General features: G+C 39.6%; 2 protein-coding genes and 1 pseudogene across 2 annotated transcripts in view; 2 read left to right on the top strand and 1 right to left on the bottom strand.

Moving 5' to 3' along the window:
* The window catches only part of LOC106088126 (uncharacterized), a 527,532-nt gene that overhangs the window by 451,695 nt on the left and 55,433 nt on the right, over positions 1–20,404 (top strand). The window lies entirely within an intron of this gene.
* Positions 520–1,398, top strand: LOC106088125 (cuticle protein 16.5-like). The gene is made up of 2 exons (XM_013253447.2): positions 520–563; positions 651–1,398. Exons 1-2 carry the CDS (start codon positions 552–554, stop codon positions 1,329–1,331), a joined length of 693 nt encoding a protein of 230 aa, XP_013108901.2. The 5' UTR covers positions 520–551; the 3' UTR covers positions 1,332–1,398.
* LOC131997356 (uncharacterized) lies at positions 6,817–19,736 on the bottom strand (annotated as a pseudogene).

Genomic DNA, 20,404 nt, shown 5'->3' with positions numbered 1-20,404 from the left:
CCCATATTATTTTATTTTATTTTATTTTATTAAAGTTTTTTTTTTATTTTATTTTATTTTATTTTATTTTATTTTGTTTTGTTTTGTTTTATTTTTTCCTTGATAGGCCAAGACCTAGAACCGTTTCCTGGTATGCAACATTCTCTACTTGACACACTTGCACATCACTTAGTAGTTCATATGTCCCTATTTGGTGAAGATGCCATATAGATCACCTCTCCGTTGGTTTTAGTTCCTTTTTTAAATAGCTAATACAGTTTATCTCCTCTGAGAAGGTTGCCTTCAATCAAATACATTTATAAACGATATCTCGAAAAAGTAGTTACCGCCTACTACTCACACACATATTCCCAAAGTAATGAAACTATAAAAAAAATTTACATTTTCTATGCGTCCAATGATTCCTAATTTTGGATACGCAGCACGTTCCAATTTATTTCAACCAACTATAGTTTGAGGAACTATAAAAGAGAAGCTTTTTGCTTCATAAGTATTCACAGTTTTCTGAGTAGCCAGCCAAGCAAAACATTAGCACCCACTCAAATAATAAAATGGCCAAATTCGTAAGTAGACACATAAACCAATAATGCATCCGTAAAATGGAATTTCCTGGAATTGTCAATAAATTCCTGTGCTATTTTTATTTTTAGATAATTGTCTTGTGCGCTTTGGTTGCTTGCGCTGCTGCCAAGCCTGGTGCTGTAGCACCCTTGACCTATGGTGCTCCATTGGCTGCTGCTGCCTACAGTGCCCCCGTTTCTACTGCCTATGGTGCTCCTTTGGCTGGTGCTGCCTACAGTGCCCCCGTAGCTACTGCCTATGGAGCTCCTTTGGCTGGTGCTGCCTACAGTGCCCCCGTTTCTACTGCCTATGGTGCTCCTTTGGCTGCTACTGCATATACCGCCCCCGTTGCTGCTGCCTATGGTACTCCTTACGCTGCCGCATACGCTTCGCCCCTTGCCTACTCTGCCCCATTGGCTTATAGTGCTCATGTAGCCGCTCCTGTGGCTGCTCCTGTAGCTTATGCTGCCCCTGCAGCCGTTGCTCCTGTGGCTGCCCCTGTATCTTATGCTGCTCCTGCCGCTGTCGCTCCTGTGGCTGCTCCTGTAGCTTATGCTGCTCCTGCCGCCGTCGCTGCTCCTTTGGCTTATGCCAATGCCCATTTGGATGCCGCTTACGCTAGCAGCCGCGTTGATATTAAGCAGAACTACAACGCTGCTGTTGTTCCTGCCACCTATGCTGCCGCTCCCGTAGCTGCTGCTGTAGCCCCTGTAGCTTCAGTTGCTCGCGTGGCCCCCTTCAAATACACCGCAGCCCCAGTTGCATGGTAAAGACTCGGCTATTCATCAGCAAAATAAACAAAACTGTGATTTAACAATAAAAACTAAAACTAAACGTTTTCAATAAAGAAAAAAAAAACTAAGAGAAAAACGAATTGGGATATCGTAGTAATTATTTTTGAATTGTGCAGATAAAAGTGTCCTTAGAAAACCAAGAATAAATTCTCCCCGAAATTAAAAAAAAACCCCAATATACACCTTTTGAGCAACGTTGGTTTCAAAATCGGCATTTTTTGGTAAAATTGCTGTGGAGGCAATATGTGTATTGTTAGGTGCAAAAAGTTGTTTGCATGGGTTTAGGGGCCATATGGAGTAAAAACAAGTAAAAGCGTACTGTGTTCGGCCAGGCCGAATCTTGGGAACCCACCACCATGGATTCTGCTAAAATATTGGAGCTATATCTGGTTACAGACCAATTGGGACCTTACTTGGCAAAGCCAAATCGGACAAAAATTCCAGGTTCCAGGGGCTCAGGAAGTCATATATGGGAGCTAAATATATCAGGTTATAGGCTGGCATTGTTTGTCCGATTTGAATGAAATTTTCCAACAACTGTGCCAAGTACGGTCCAAATCGGTCAAGAAGCTGATGTATCTTCCATATAAAGCGATCTCCCGTTTTGATTTCTTGAGCCCCTGGGAGCCACAATTTTTGACCGATTTGGCTGAAATTTTCAATATAGTGTTCTGTAATGACTCTCAACAACTGCGCCAAGTTCGGTCTATAACTAGATATATCTCCCATTTTTTAGCAGAAAGCTGTGGTGGGTTTTGCACATGGTGTTCTGTTACGACTTCCAACAACTGTGCCAAGTACGGTCGAAATCGGTCTAAAACCTGATATAGCTCCCATATAAACCGATCGCCTGATTTGACTTCTTAAGCCCCTGGAAGCCTCAATTTTCATCCGATTGGCTGAAATTTTGCATATAGTATTCTGTTATGACTCTCGATAACTGCGCCAAGATCGGTCTATAACTAGATATAGCTCCCATTTTTTAGCAGAAAGCAGTGGTGGGTTCCCAAGAACTTACTTCCCAAACTTAGCACGCTTTTTTGTTTAAGATTAACATTGGCTAGGGGTTTTAAAGACCTGAGAATGAAACCAACATTTGCCTTTTAAATCCAGTCTGATCTTTACTAATTACACATTTAAAATTTTGTTTTTTTTTTAAATCCGAGAATTTTTTTTTCATTGCTCTTTTTTTATGAAATGCTAAATAAATTTCTTTCTCTTCTTTTGCAGGTAAGCAAATTTGTTATGGTTATAATTTTAAATTGTGGCATGTGAAGCCGAGTACGGTGAGTGAACTAAGGAGAATTCGTCAGTTCTTACTATGTATTAAATTAGATATGTTATGGCGTTCCCATACCCTGAGAAATTAATCTGCTGATATCAGCAAACACTGTCTGCTGACATTACATTAACATTTTTAAACTTTTGAATAAGTCCATACTAAATTTTTGAACTTCTAAACAACAATTGAGCCCACGGAGGCTACCGTGGCGCAGAGGTTAGCATGTCCACCTATTGACGCTGAACACCTGGGTTCAAATCCCGGCGTGAACATCAACAAAATTTTCAGCGGTGGTTATCCCCTTACTAATGCTGGTCATATTTGTAAGGTATCCTGCCATTCCGATCTTTCGCCCCCAATGTGGATATCATATTGGTGCTCTACTCCCTACTGCTATGGTCGGTAAATATGTCCAGTATGGCATTATTTTTGGGGTGAGTTGGATTCCCATACATCAGATTCGTGCCCTAGTCACAAATACTATTCATTTGAGCCCCATATTGTCATTATTGGCCTATATTTCCATTTGGTGCGCTATATATCCCACCCTAAATAAGGATATAAAATTTCTGTGTTTGAGTTATTATAAACTTAAACTAAATTTCGCTTAAATCTCCCCATCTTCTAGATTTGACATGTTTGAAAATAGGGTAAAGACCCATTAAAGTTTCGATGTTAGAGCTCATGTCTATACCGACAAGCCCGCTTAAATTGACGCATTGGAAAACAACTTTGAAGCATTTTTTCGTGAGATAACGGCCGATATGTTGGAAAGAGAATGCCAAAATGGGATTAAGCGGATGGACCATTTGAGGCGCAGTCACGGTCAACATTTGCATGGAATAATCTTCAAACATTAAATTATATGGACGGTACTATCGTTTCAAATAATGATTTCATGTATTTTTTTAGTCATACCGTTTGTAACACCTTGAAATATTGATCTGCTACCCCATAAAGTGTATATAAGGATCGTCTCGACATTCTGAGTCGAACTAGCCATGTCCATTCGTATGTGGAAATCACAATAGCGGTCGAACGCGTAAAGCTAGCCGCTTGAAATTTTGCACAGATACTTCATATTGATGTAGGTCGTTGGACCATATCGGCTCTGATTTAGATATAGCCCTATAGAAACCGAACCCCCGATTTTCTTGTAGAGCCCCTAGAAGCCTCAATTTTCATCCGATTTGGATTGAATTTTGAAAAAAGACTTTTGTTATGACATTGAACACTCTGATTCGGACTATAAACAGATAAAGCCCGATCCCCGGATTTGACTTCATGACACCTCAGAAGCCTAAATTTTTATCCAATTTGGCTCAAATTTGGAACAAGGACTTGAGTTATGACTTCCAACATCAATGCCAAGTATGATCGGAATCGGTCTATAAACAGATGTAGCCTGCATATAAACCGATCTCCGAATTCGACTTCTAGACCCCTTTGAGGCCTCAATTTTCACCTGATTTGGTTGAAATTTGGTCCATACCCCTATCTTATAACTTACAACATCTATATCATGTTTTTTTCGAATCGGTTAATATGGTCATATACGCCCCTCTTAGTACCAATACAAATAAAAACTCAGTTAAAAAGGCTACATTTTCAGCGGAATCCATGGTAGTGGGTACCCAAGATTTGGCCCGGTCGAACTTAGCAAGCTTTTATTTGTTTATTCTAAAAGAGTGCGGGCTATGAACTCTGTAACATTATGTGGCCCAATCTAGACCTAAAAAGGTCTACCGCTTTGCTATGCTAAAACAGAGGTCTAGATCATTATGTACACCATGACAGGTCACTTTCTGATCGAAAAATGTGTTAATAGACTGTAATGTCCCCCTCTAGCAAAAATAGGGTACTACATTTGTTGATATCTGAAGGGGGAGCGGACCCTCCCCCTTACCCTAATTGTCAGAAACGCCAGATCTCGGAGATGGGTGGTGCGAGTTAAGCGAAATTTTGTGTGCTCCTTTATAGCAACCTACAAACAAAAATTTGGTATCCAAATTTCGGATGGGGTACCTTAGGGGGTGTGCCCCACCCTAAAACCTACCAAATATATAAATACACCAATTACGACAATATGGGACTCAAATAAAAGGTATTTAGGGTAAGAAAACGTATCTGATATCCAATTGTCGGACCAAGTGTTTGGGGGACCACCCCAACCCTCAAAACCCCCCTAAATCGGACATATTTACCGACCATGGCAATATGGGGCTCAAAAGAAAGGTATGTGCGAGTTAAATACGAATCTGATATCCAAATTTTGGACAAAGTTTCTGGGGGTCCACCCCTTACCCAAAGGCCCCCCTCCCAAACAGGACTTATTTACAGACCATGGCAATATGGGGCTTAAATAAAAGGTATTTGAGTATAGAATACTAATCTGATATCCAGATGTGAGACCAAGTGTTTGAGGGGCCGCCCATCCCCGATAACATACCCCAAAGAAGACAAATTTACGACCATAGCAATATGGGGCTCAAATGAAAGGTCTTTGGGAGTAAAGCACGAATCTGATATCAATGTTCGGGGAAAGTGTTAATGGTGCCACCCCACCCCCATAACACCACCCAAATAGGAAGTATTTGCTGACCATTGCAATATGAGGCTCAACGAGAGGTATTTTAGAGTAGAACACGAATCTGATATTTATTTTAAAAGCCAAATCACTGAACGGCCGCCCCATCCCCCAAAACACCCACCAAACCGTTCATGTTGGCCGACTATGGAAAAATGGAGCTCAAATGAAGGGTATTTGGGAGTGGACCATTGATCTGACATCAACACTCGGGAGCAACTGTCTAGAGGATGTCCCACCACCATAACAACTCCCAAGTAGGACGTATTTGCTCACCAAGACAATTTGGGTCTTCAAGACAGTGGAGCTCGATATTCATAGTTTTTAGGGCCCATACACCAAACCGGACATATTTGCTGGCTTTTTCAATAAACGGTTTAAGTGAATGGTATTTGAGATAAGAAAACGAATTTGATATCCAATTTTGAGGCCATCGGCAATATGGGGTTCAAATATATGAGAATAGAGCACGTTGCTGATATATTTTCAGGGGTTAGTGATTTGGGGACCACTCCACTCCCCAAAACACCCCTAAATCGGGCATATTTACCGACCAAATCAATGTGGGGCTTAAATAAAAGTAATTGGGAGTAGAGCAAGAATTGATACCCATTTTCGGGACCAATTTTCTGGGGGTCTACCCCTTTCCCAAAATACCCCACAAACAGCAATTTTTTAGTGACTATCGCAATATGGGGCTCAAATAAAGGTATTTGGGAGTAAAATGCGAATTTGATATCCAAATGTAGGACCATGTATTGAGGGCATCACCCCTTCCCCAAAGGGTACAAATTTTTCGATCATGCCAATATGTGGCTCAAATGAAAGGTATTTGAGATTAGAAAAGGAATTTGAAAACCAATTTTGGTACCATGTGTTTGGGGGATGCCTCATCCTGTAAACTTACCATAAAACCAATGGCAATACGGGGTTTAAATAAACAGTATTTGAGAGAAGAGCACGACGCTGATTTTATTTCAGGGCCAAGTGTCTGGGGGACCACCTCACCCCCGAAAACACCCCTAAATCTGACATCATGAGAATATCGGGCTGAAATAAAGTATTTTAAGAATGGAGTGCACCTTACATTCAAGGATTCAGATAATTATTTTGCTAAACTGTTTGTCAAGCAATATACTTTTTCGTAGCATGGTATTTCACTAAAAGCTCTTTCATTGTCAAAAATAAATATTCCAAGGAAAATTTTGTTCCATATAAAGTAAAAGAACTTTTAGTTGTTAGTCCTAAATATGTGTATTTCAGCTTCCCATACATACCTGTTACCATTTCCTTATTCATAGCCGGTCTCCCAACCTTCCTTAGTTCATAAAGGTCTTTGTACCATAATCTCTTATCTCTTCATATCCTGGGGCTTCTTATTTCAATCGTTAATAAAAGCTCCTGGGGTTTCTACCATTTTCGCCACATCACATTGGTTCTTATCTAACACTAGCTCAATCCGCAGTTTCTTAATCGTTGAGCTTAATATACTCTGTGATATAGAGAGTCCCAAATGACTAAATTTAAAATTCGCTAAAAAAAAATACATTTAGTTTGCATTAATTTTATTATGATAAAAATCTACGTCTAATTTATAACAAAACTGGAGCGGCAGTATATTTTAAGGGAGCAACTGGAGCCACGGGAGCTACAGCAGCTGCAACTGGAGAGGCAGCATAAGTGACTGGTACAACGGCAGCATTGTAGTTCTGTTTGATATCCACACGATTGCTGGCATAGGCGGCATCCAAATGAGCATTGGCATAAGCCAAGGGAGCAGCGTAAGCAGTATAAGCCAATGGAGTAGCTACGGCAGCACGGGCAGCATAAGCCACTGGAGCAGCTACTCGCGCTGTATAAGCGAAAGGAGCGGAATAAGCTAGGGGAGTTGAATATGCAGCGGCATAGGGTGCTGCATAGGAAGCAGCAGCCAAAGGAGCACTATAAGCCAGAGGAGCTACCACACCGGGTTTAGCCGCGGCACAGGTAACCAAAGCGCACAATACAACAATCTATAGAATAAGTTATAAAAAATATTAAAATCTTTGAGAAAAACAATTTGTCAAGCATGATATTTGCAATGCACTTACGAATTTTGCCATTATTTTATTTTGATTTTTGGAGTAAGTCGGGTTTGGCTTTTGATTTAGAGTTCACAATGCGAATGAATGAATAAACTTTGCACCAACTGTTCCACTTATATACCTACTCAAATCGCAATGTCTCAAAATAAAATGGAACGTGAGCTGTTTTACTTAAAAATGCAGCTAAAAAGAATAGTCCACATACAAAAACCAGAGGTCACAACATCAGCTTGTCTTTACACTACAGTGTCGGAAGTGTACACACGCTTATGTTTAAGATTCAATGACATATGATTTGTATGCAAAATTTACAACATTTAAAGAAATAATAACAAAATCAACTGCTAACAGGCACAGTCTCATTGGGAAAAGTAAAGTTAAAGAAGGTTAGATAAGGTTTTAGTGGAAATTAAACTCACTTAGATATTTTGGTTCATTGTGATACCACGGAACAAAAAAATCAAAATACCTTCTAGCTTATAAAGGTGGATTTCTTTTAAAGGGCTATAGAAAAGATTAAAAAAAAAAACAAGTGCAAAGTTCGGCCGGGCCGAATCTTATATACCCTCCACCATGGATCGCATTTCTCGAGTTCTTTTCCCGGCATCTCTTTTTAGGCAAAAAAGGATATAAGAAAAGATTTGCTCTGCTATTAGAGCGATATCAAGATATGGCCCGGCTTTAACCACAATTAAATTATATGTTGGAGACCTGTGTAAAATGTTAGCTAATTCGATTAAGAATTGCGCCCTTTGGGGTCTCAAGAAGTAAAATAGAGAGATCGATTAATATGGGAGCTGTATCGGGCTATAGACTGATTCAGACCATAATAAATACGTATGTTGATGGTCGTGGGAGGATCCGTCGCACAAAATTTCAGGCAAATCGGATAATAATTGCGACCTCTAGAGGCTCAAGAAGTCAAGATCCCAGATCGGTTTTTATGGTAGCTATATCAGGTTATGATCTCATTTGAACCTTATTTGACACAGTTGTTGAAAAAAAAATTCTGCCAAATCGGATAGAAATTGAGCCCTCTAAAATCTCAAGAAGTAAAGACGCCATATCTGTTTATATGACAGCTATATCAGGTTATGGACCGATGTAAACCATACTTGGTACAGTTGTTACATATCATAACAAAACACGTCGTGAAAAATTTCAGTCCAATCAGATAAGAATTGCGTCCTCTAGAGGCTCAAGAAGTCAAGACCTAAGATCGGTTTATATGACAGCTATATCAGGTTATGAACCGATTTGAACCATACTTGGCACATTTGTTGAATATCACAACAAAACACGTCGTGCAAAATTTCATTCCAATCGGATAAGAATTGCGCACTCTAGAGGCTCAAGAAGTCAAGACCCAAGATCGGTTTATATGACAGCTATATCAGGTTATGAACCGATTTGAACCATACTCGGCACAGTTGTTGAATATCATAACAAAACACGTCGTGCAAAATTTCATTCCAATCGGATAAGAATTGCGCACTCTAGAGGCTCAAGAAGTCAAGACCCAAGATCGGTTTATATAGCAGCTATATCAGGTTTAGAACCGATTTGAACCATACTCGGCACAGTTTTTGAATGTCGTAACAGAACACGTCGTGCAAAATTTCATTCCAATCGGATAAGAATTGCGCACTCTAGAGGCTCAAGAAGTCAAGACCCAAGATCGGTTTATATGGCAGCTATATCAAAACATGGACCGATATGGCCCATTTACAATACCAACCGACCTACACCAATAAGAAGTATTTGTGCAAAATTTCAAGCGGCTAACTTTACTCCTTCGGAAGTTAGCGTGCTTTCGACAGACAGACGGACGGACGGACAGACGGACGGATATGGCTAGATCGACATAAAATGTTGCGACGATCAAGAATATATATACTTTATGGGGTCTCAGACGAATATTTCGAGTAGTTACAAACAGATTGACGAAATTAGTATACGCCCCATCCTATGGTGGAGGGTATAACAAGTAAAAAAGCGTTAAGTTCGGCCGCGCCGAACTTTGGATACCCATCATCTCGGGTATATATGTAAACCACCTTTCGTCAAAATCCGGTGAAAAATGCATACCTTATGCCCCATAGCAACTATATCGAAATATGTCCCGATTTGGACCAAGTAATTATAAGTACAAGTCATTGTTCAATTGTGTACAACAAAAAAATTTGGTCTTTTAGGTAGCTATATTTAAAAATAAACCGATCTGAATTATAGGCGACAGGGATGTCGTAAAGCCTTACATAAGTCAGTGTTAAATTTCAGTGAAATCGGATTATAAATGCGCCTCTTATGGGGCCAAGACTTAAAATCGAGAGATCGGTCTATATGTCAGCTATATCCAAATCTGGACCGATCTGGGCCAAATTGAAGAAGGATGTCGAACACAACTTACTGTCCCAAATTTCATCAAAATCGGATAATAAATGTGGCTTTTATAGGCATAAGACCCTAAATCGGCGAATCAGTCTATATGGGGGATATAGCCCATCTTCGAACTTAACGTGCTTATAGACAAAAAAAAAGAATCTGTGCAAAATTTCAGCTCAGTCTCTATTTTCAAAGTCTGCAGCGTGATTTCAACAGACAGACGAACATGGCTAGCAAGAATATATATATATATTGTATATATACTTTACTAGCTGATCCGGGCCCGCTCCGCTGCACCTTCTTTTACTTTATATGGAACAAAATTATCCTTTGAATATCATATTCGCTTTGTAATCTCAAATACCATACATTTAAACCCCTTATTGCAAAAGTCAGCTAATATGTCCGGTTAAGGGTATGGGCCCCAAAAACTATCAATGTCGAGATCCACTCCCTTTAAGACCCAAAATTGTCATGGTGAGCAAATATTTGGGCGTTGTTATGGATGGGACGTCCCCTAGGGAGTTGGTCCCGAATGTTAATATCAGATTCGTGGTCTACTCCCAAATACCTTTCATTTGAGTCCCATATTTCCAAAGTAGGCAAACATGACCGTTTTCGAAGGTGTTTTGGGGGATGGGGTTGCCAATCCTTGGCTCTGAAAATTTATATCAGATTCGCGTTCTACTCTAAAATATTTCTTATTACAGCCCCATATTGTAATGATCTGCAAATACGTCCTATATAGGTGGTGTTATGGGGGGTGGTGTGGCCCCATACACATTTTTTCCCAAATATTGATATCAGATTCGTGCTTTACTCCCAAAGACCTTTCATTGGAGCCCCATATTGCTATGGTTGTATATTTGTCCTTTTTGGGAGGGGTGGCTCCCCAAACACTTGGTCCCACAATTGTATATGAGAAGCCCATGGTCAGTTAATAAGTCATGTTTGAGGGGTGTTTTGGGGAACGGGTGGAGGCACAGGAGCTTGGTCCCACATTTGAATACCAAATTCGTATTCTACTCGCAAATACCTCTTATTTGAGTCCCACATTGCCAAGGTCGGTAAATATGTCTGATTTTTGGGTGTTTTGGGAGTTGGGGTGGTCCCCCAAACGCTTGGTCCGACAATTGGGTATCAGATTCGTTTTATAATCTTAAATACCTTTCATTTGATATATATATATATATTTGGTAGGTTCTGGTGGTGGGGCGGTTGGTTCTTTGAAGAAGTACAGTCCAATTATGCCGCCAGCCCATAAACCGCACCAAACTGTGACTTTTTCTGGATGCATTGGTAGCTCTTGCAATGCTTCTGGCTGATCTTCATTTTATAATTGAAAATTCTGCTTTTTTGCGTACCCATAGAGGCAAAAATGAGCTTCGTTGTAAAATGGAAGCAGAGCGCGATGAACTTTCTTAACAGAGCACGCGTTTGGATAATAAAATTCAGCAAGTTGCAAGCTTTGTTCGTTTATAAGACGAGTCATGGTTAAATTATAGACCAAACTGAAGATGTTTGACAGTGAAACAAAAGATGGAACGTGTGTGAGCTGTTTAAACCAGTGTTGCCAAAAAGGTAATAGCTAAAAATCACCCTTTAGTTACAATTGACTATCTCATTGGCAAACTATCGATATTAGCTTCCTTAATTCGTTTAGCCACAATGACCAGAGGTCTTGTCGCCCTCAGAGCGGCTGTGATACACAAACAAACTAATTTTGGATGTGGCTAGTTATTGAAGAAATATGAAATAACACCAGTGAAACTTACTTATTTGAAAAAAAAATCCCGAGTGGTTAGTTGGGCGGGGAGGCGGTTGAGACGTGGCGCATCTGGAGGGGGAAGTACCCAAATTTGTTTCTCTCCCCATTCAGTTGCTATTATGCCCTGATCTAAGAAACAGCGGGCCTTCGCCGTCGAGAGCTTCTTTTCTTACGGTCGCTCACTTGTTGCAACGCAACGTGACTTCCGCGCTTGCTTTGAAATTCCTTCTCATAGACTCATTCCTTTCGTAATTCGTTTCTGTCGGGGGTTAACTCACTTCGGTAGTGTGGAAGTGGTGCTAAACCCAGAAATAAACTTCAACGGATCATTAGAGCTCCGGAAAATAACGAAAGAGGGAAGCAGTCAGTTATGCGTTCTACCCGGCGTTCGGCTCACAAACGCGCAGCTGCCATGGGAATTTCTGACAACACTGTTCGACGAATTCCCCATGCGCATGGGGTCGCCATTAACCCGATGTCATTTTCAAGACTGTATGAAAAAATTGGGATGTTGTATTCTCAAATAAAAAAACCAATTAAAATAATAACTGACGTACTTTTGTTTTTATGCGGCTAGGTTAGGTTGGAAAGAGTGTACAGATATTAATCCGCCCCATGCCACTATGGACATACACCTAAGCCAGTAGTCGGCTTGTTGGGCGCTCTAAAAACTAAATAGTAACCCCGAGCGCACAACAAGCCGATTACTGGCTTAGGTGTATGTCCAAAGTGGCATGGGGCGGATTAATACCTGAACCCTCTTTTCAACCTAATCTAACCCCGAAAAAGAAAATTTCAAGTTAGGAAGTCCGTGCTACTTACAAAATCTTTAATTGTTTTCCATACCACTCCCCTAAGATGGTTAATGTTTGGTATTCTGTTCCCACCTAAGTACCGGTGTCTGTTAGACGCGAAAGCCGGGCAATGACATAGGAACATGCTATCACTTGCCGCACCGATTTTGCATAAGTGAGCTCGTTATCCTATGTGTTCCGTTATGACACCAAAAGCTATACTGACCTCCTTCTTACTTTCTTTCTTTAATAGCCTCGTCCTCTCATGATCCGGATCACCCCATACGATTTTCGCCGTCCCACAGACTGTTTCGCTGTTCCAGTGTTCGGTAGTGTTTGTCGCCCGCGCCCTTAAATCGGACTTCGTCGACCCGAAAGGCTTCAGGTTACCCAAGTTTATCGACGGCAGCTCTCTGGCCTTCACTGCCAAATCGTCTGCCTTTTCATTTCCTCTTACTCCGTTATGGCCCGGCACCCAAACGATGCGGATCGCGCCATCCTCAGAGAAGGCGTTAATCTCCTTACACTACAAGACTGTTCGTGACCTTACCGTCCTGGTTGTTATTGCCCTTATGGGCATTTAACTGTCCGTAAAGATGTTCACACTTGAAGTCCTCGCATTCCACACCACACCACCTCACGCATTCCTTGATCGTCCGGATCTCTGCCTGGAGGACCGTATTATGTTCAGGCAGTCTAAAACAGATCTCAGATCTCTGTTTTGGGGAAGGGGTGGACCCCCAGAAACGTGGTCCTACATTTGGATATTAGATTCGTATTCTTCTCGTAAATACCTTTCATTTGAGTCCCATATTGCTATGGTCGGGAAATATGTCCGATTTAGGGGTTTTTTGGGGGTTGGGGTGGTCCTCCTAGCACATGGTCCGACAATTGGATATCAGATACGTTTTCTTATCCTAAATACCTTTCATTTGTGTCCCATATTGTCTTGATTGGTCTAAATCTATATTTGGTAGGTTTTAGGGTAGGGCGGCTCCCCTAGGTACCCCATCCGAAATTTGAGAGCACAAAAAATTTCGCTTAAATCGCACCACCATTCTCCGAGATCTGGCGTTTCTGAAAATTTGGGTAAGGGGGAGGGTTCGCCCCCCTTTAGATATCAAAAAATGTAGTACCCTATTTTCACCACGGGGTCATTATGCACCATCTGGAAAAAAAATCGGTTCAGCCGTTTCTGAGTCTATAAGGAACACACAAACAAACAAACACAAATAGATTTTTATACCCTGCACCATAGGATATTCGAAATATTCGTCTGAAACCCCATATAATATATATATATTCTTGATCGTCGTGATATTTTATGTCGATCTAGCCATGTCCGTCCATCTGTCCGTCCGTCTGTCCGTCGAAATCACGCTAACTTTCGAAGGAGTAAAGCTAGCCGCTTAAAATTTTGAACAAATACTTCTAATAAGTGTAGGTCGGTTGGGATTGTAAACCGACCATATCGGTCCATTTTTTGATATGTCATATAAACCGATCTTGAGTCTTGACTTCTTGAACCTCTAGAGAGCGCAATTCTTATCCAATTGAAATGAAATTTTGCACGACGTGTTTTGTTATGATATCCAACAACTGTGCTAAGTATGGTTCCCATCGGTCCATAAGCTGATATAGTTGCCATACAAACCGATCTTAGATCTTGACTTCTTAAGCCTCGAGAGGGCGCAATTCTTATCCGATTTGGCTGAAATTTTGCACGAAGTATGATATCCAACAACTGTGCCAAGTATGGTTCAAATCGGTTCATGTTTTGATATAGCTGCCTTATAAACCGATCTTGGGTCTTGACTTCTTAAGCGAATAGGGCGCGCAATTCTCATCCGATTTGGTTGAAATTTTGCATGAGGTGTTTTATTATGACTTCCAATAACTGTGCTAAGTATGGCGCAAATCAGTACATAACCTGATATAGCTGCCATATAAACCGATCTGGGATCATGACTTCTTGAGCCTCTAGAGGGCGCAATTCTCATCCGATTTGGCAGAAATTTTGTACAAGGGTTTCTCTCATGACCTTCAACATACGTGTTGAATATGGTCTGAATCGATCAATAGCTAGATACCGCTCCATATAAACCGATCTCCCGATTTTGCTTCTTGAGCCCCTACAAGTCGCAATTCTTATCCGAATGAACTGAAATATTGGGTTGCCCAAAAAGTAATTGCGGATTTTTTAAAAGAAAGTAAATGCATTTTTAATAAAACTTAGAATGAACTTTAATCAAATATACTTTTTTACACTTTTTTCTAAAGCACGCTCAAAGTAACAGCTGATAACTGACGATAGAAAGAATGCAATTACAGAGTCACAAGCTGTGAAAAAATTTGTCAACGCCGACTATATGAAAAATTACTTTTTGGGCAACCCAATATTACACAATGACTTCTACAATGTGCAGCATTCATTTATGGTCCGAATCGGACTTTAACTTGATATAGCTCCACTAGCATTACAGTTCTTATTCAATATTCTCTGTTTGCCTAAAAAGAGATACCGGGAAGAGAGCTCGACAAATGGGATCAATGGTGGAGGGTATATAAGATTCGGCCCGGCCGAACTTAGCACGCTCTTACTTGTAATAAATAAGCAGATAACGCAGGTCCTCTGCCGAGTTTCAGTGTTAGCATAGAATAATTGGTAGTTGATGTGGTTCAGTCCAGAAACTTTGTTCCGGATTAAGGCACTATGCTGATTTTCTCCACCAGAACGTGAGTTGTTGTCTCGCTGCGGTGGAGGTTTATTTGGATGACCTCAATCATTGGTTAGATGGCTTCTTGGGAGTGGATGATGTTCTTATCGTCTGCTCCCTGTTCGTTAGGATGCATTGAGTTACCCGTCACTGCACTGCCTGATGTTTTAATATAAGAATCTTTGCATATCCTAGTCTTCCGAATCTTGGGAAATTCGGTAACGGTCCCATCATTAGGTCCCTGTTCCGTCCCTGCACTGCCTGTTGTCTTTCAAATATTGAGTAAATGAGTGTGGGTGATGGTCTTATCGTCTGCTCCCCGTTCTTTAGGCTGCATTGAGTTTTCCATCATTGCACTGCCTGATGTTTTAATATAAGGATCTCTGCATATCCTAGTCTTCCGAATCTTGGGAAATTCGGTAACGGTCCCATCATTAGGTCCCTGTTCGTTGCGTTGTATTGAGACTACCGTCCCTGCACTGCCTGTTGTCTTTCAAATATTGAGTAAATAAGTGTGGGTGATGGTCTTATCGTCGGCTCCCTGTGGGTTAGGCGGCATTGACTCCGTCACTGTACTGCCTTATGTTTCAGCATTTGGATCTTTATCCATCGTAGTCATCCTAATCTCGAGAAATTCGTTGATGGTTCCGTCTTGTTTTTATTAACCTTTCAAAAAAAGTACAACTCTTTGTTCCAAATTTTAGGGAAATTGGCGTATAATTACAGCATCATTTAAGGACTTGAGTTCTTTATTCTATGGCTGTGGATATAAAAATACCTGGAAACATACCTTAACTAAAGGCATTGTTAATATGTAAATAAATTTCTAAAGAAGTGGCTCTTTAGAATTTTCTTGAAGTGGCCATGTACTCACCCAACCCTTAATGGGAAAGGAATAAAAAGTTTAAAATGACATGAATCACAATGGCCACAGCTAAGCCCAACTAAACCACTACATGTATCCTTCTTTATTCCAAAAATAGCATCCAACAAAACTGAATGTCGACTACCATTAGTTTGTAACATTAACGAAAAAGGCCCGATTAAATGTACAAGAATTGATTGAATTCGGAATCCAATCTCTAAACAAGTCAAACATGTAGGAATTTTATAATGATCAAATTACAAGCCGTTCGAAGACACTATGGACAGGGCACCCATGCGCTACAGCGCTAATGAATAAAAGGATTTTTGATACAATATTTTTGGCCTAATAAATAATTCAATGGTTTTTAAGATATCCCAAAAAACTCCTTAAATGTCTAAAGCATATCCTCAAAAATGATTTTTTTTCTTTCAAAGCTCTGTGTCTACCATAAAGCTCTGCATATCAATGCACTCACCTGATTAAATGATGCAATGAGGCGTTTTTCGATTTAGTTGTGTAGTTGCTTTGTTACATTCATCCATTCAATTGTCTCATTTAACTTGTCTTGTTATCCAAACTCAGAGACAAGAGATGGCCATAGTTGAAAATTTGTAACACCGGAATTGCCATAAAGGTCCTATGACGTTTGGAGCAAGTCGCATAAGCAAAACTTGTTACCACGTTCATTGGTACAATGATCTTAATTGTTCGACTGATACATTAACCGAAAGGCAAGAAGAAGTAAAACAACGTATATATGTTTAAAACGCAAAGAAAAATGCTAGGAATGTTTGTTAGAACAGCATGGACTGCATTTTTTCTATGGGAATCGAAAGTGAATGGGTTACTCTTTGTCTTCGTACAATATGTCGCAAGATTTTAAAAAAATTGTTGTATACCCACCACTATAGGAGGGTGGTATATCAACCTAGCCATTTCGCTTATAACACCTTAAAATATTGATCTGCGCTCCCAAAAATTGTATATATTCTTGATCGTGTTGAGATTCTAAGTCGATCTAGCCATATCCGTCCATTCGTCATGACAGTGCACAGTGGGATGGAATCGAAAAAAATACTAGCAAAAAATATGCCATTTGAGAACGAAAAGAGATAGCTCTTTGAAATGGATAAAGCTGAGATGATATCGAGATCACGGGCAAAACTGCAAAGCTCTAGGTGGTTCGGGCGCCTCTTGACAGGCTCCTAAACTTGGTTACCTCGGAATTTCAAAAATTGTTCAGGCTACCAAATCTTTTTTTGTACGAAAAAAAAGTAATGGAGATATGTATTTTTTTTTTTTTAATTTTGCAGCCATAAGTGTGTTTAAAAACCCAAAAATAAATTTTCCGCGAATTGTTTTTTTATAAAATTAAGGGCAAAGATGATTGTAAAATCGGCATTCTTTAGTAAATTTACTGTGGAGACTACAATTATATGTTTAAGGGACATGTACAGTAAAAACAAGTAAAAGGGTGCTAAGTCCGGGCGGGCCGAATCTAGGGTACCCACCACCATGGATTCCGCCAAAAATGTACACTTATTTATTGAGCTTGTATTTGAATTGTTTTGGCCTCAAGAAGTCATATAAGGATATCGGTACTTGGCGGGGCCTTTATCACCATATTAACCGATTCGGATTGGGCCAAATTTCAGCCAAATCTGGTGAAAATTTAGGCTTCTAATAGCTGAAGAATTCAAATCCGGGGATCGGTTAATAAGAAGGCTATATCTGTTTATAGACCGATATGGATCATACTTGACATCGATGTTGAAAGTCGTAACATCCATTTTTGTTCCAAATTTTAGTCACATCGGCTGAAAATTGAGGCTTCTAAGGGCTCAAGAAGTCAAATCCGGGGATCGGTGTAAATGGGGGCTATATCTAATTATAGACCGATTCAAATCATACTAGGCATAGATATTGAAAGTCATAACTCAAGTCCTGTTTTTATGTAAAGATTATGTTGCACTGCTAAACTTAAAAGGAGACGTATTGAGGAATATCTCACCACTGGAGTAAAGGTTTCCTCATAATCTATCCCATACGTTTGAGAATATCCCTTCACGACAAGTCTAGCTTTATATCTCTCAATTTCACCATTCGAATTGCGTTATTTTTTTTTTTTTTTTTAAACACCATTTACAATGAATTGGTTTTTTTCCTTTTGGCAAGTCAGTTATTTCCCAAGTTCTATTCTGTAACAAGGCTTGTTTTTCGTCATCCATTGCCTTATTCCATTCTTGTTTATTAATTCCTTCTAGTGCTTGTTGTACGGTCTTGGGTTCCTCATCTTCATTTGATGTATGACATGCATATCCATATCTACTTACTGGCTTTGAAGTTCTTGTAGATGTTTTGTACATTTTTCGACGGTGCGATTCCAACTTCTGATGATATCGGATTTACATTCTCAGATTCAGTTGCAGGCCCATGAGGTAATGAACCATTCGCTTCGTCCGAGTAGTATTCAGATTCTGAATTATCATGCTCATTTTTATGTTCTGCTGTTTGATCATTTGAGTATTGCAAGGTAACGTTTAAATCATCATCATCAGATATTTTCCCCACTGAATCACATCGGCGAAAACTATAAAATGGATCGTCATTTTTGGGCACATCTTCACAGAATTGATTCTCCAAAAATTTAACGTCTCTGCTCAATACGATGTTATTTTCCTCAGGATAATAAAAACGGTAAGTTTTCTTCTTCTTTTTCCTTCTTTCCCCTTTAAATCCAGATTCTTCCTTTTTTGTTTAGGGATATGTATCACGGCTTTGCATCTAAATACTCTCAGATACTTTAAACAAGGTTTTTAACCAGACCGAACCTCTTCCGGCGAAGCATCGTGGAGTATTTTGGTTGGAATCAGGTTAATTAAATGAACTGCGGTGTTTGCTGGTTCAGCCCAAAACTTTTTTGGCAAACAAGACTGAGCTAAAAAACATCTCGTTTTCTCAACTATGGTACGGTTCATTCTTTCGGATACACCATTTTGCTGAGGTGAATATGGTACCCTAGTCTGATGATAAATGCCGTTGTCAATCATTATCCGCTTCATTCTTCCATTGCAAAATTCTGTGCCGTTGTCTCTTCTTTAGGATGTAATTTTTCTTCCTGTTTGATTTTCAACATAATTCTTGAATTCAACAAACTTATCAGCAACTTCAGATTTCTGTTTCAGAAAATAAATAAATACTTTTCTTGAGAAGTCGTCGATAAATGTAAGAAAATATTGCGAACCACCAATTGAATATGTATTAAATCTAGTGTACCACCAACTCTTGTTCCCGTGTCGTTAAAAGGATTTCTTGATATCTTACCTTTTAATCAAGAGATGAAATTATCATTATCAGTTTACACCTAGAACAGCTCCTGAAGATTTCTTGATATCTTACCTTTTAATCAAGAGATGAAATTATCATTGCTTATTTCACAGTTTACACCTAGAACAGCTCCTGAAGCCATTTTTCTCAAAGTTTCATTATTTACATGTCCGATTCGCTTATGCCACAAATTGCTTTCTTCAAATTTTCTTTGAGATATCATAGATTTGTTACTTGATGTATTCATACGAAACATTCCATCTACCAAATCTCCAGTAACAATGGTTTTTGCCACTATCATTGATAACTTTGAAGTCTTTTCCGTTAAATATAACTTTGTATCCGTTTTCAACAATTTTTGAAACTGACAGTAGGTTAATGCACAAATCAGGAACATGAAGAACATCTTTGAACGAAACGTTTTCCCTGGAGTTTCTCACTATTGAAACCATGTCAACATTTCCAATTTGCAATTATTACCTCTGTTTTCTTTTCTTCATATCGACTACTAAACAATTACGAACTTGAACATATGTGGGCAGTTGCACCCGAATCAAAAAACCAGTCATTGTTATTTGGATTACGTACCGAAAAAGCTCCCATCGCAGAATTTCCACTCTCGTTTTTTATAAATGTTTTCTTGATTGACTTGTTAGGACATTTGACAGCAATATGACCATATTGATTGCAATTGTAACATTTTGGTCCAAGCGCCATTTCGGTTCCTCTATCCTAACATCCTGCAGTATCTTTAGTTTTATGGCATCTCCCGTAATCTTAATACCTGAACTTTGAATTCCCATAATCATTGGCTTATACTCGTCAGGCAATCCAGCCAGAAGCATTGATCCAATCCATTCTTCATCCATATGAAGTCCAACAGCTCGTAATTTATGGGCGGAGTTGATTATTTCATTTACACATTCTTCAACGTTTGCGCAATCTTTCAATTTTTTTCAGCAGAATTTTTGAATTAATCCAACTCTCCTTACCAAACCATTGTCTTCATAAACTGTGGCTAATGCCGTCCAAATTTCCTTCGCACTACCGCATTCTCGGATATGGGGATAAACAGATTTGTCAACCAATAAAATAATTCCGCATTTGCTTAAATATTCTTATCCTCTTTTTCTTCTGTGTCTTGAATGGATTTCCACAGATCTTTCATTTGGAAATATGCCTGCAAATGGAACTGCAAACTTCCAGTCTTCAAAGTTTTCACTTCCACAAAGTTTTT

This window comes from Stomoxys calcitrans, chromosome 1 (genome assembly GCF_963082655.1).
Source record: "Stomoxys calcitrans chromosome 1, idStoCalc2.1, whole genome shotgun sequence".
In the NCBI taxonomy this organism is placed as follows: domain Eukaryota; kingdom Metazoa; phylum Arthropoda; class Insecta; order Diptera; family Muscidae; genus Stomoxys; species Stomoxys calcitrans.
The sequence above is the reverse complement of the archived record's forward strand: the minus strand, read 5'-3'. Positions and strand labels throughout refer to the sequence as shown.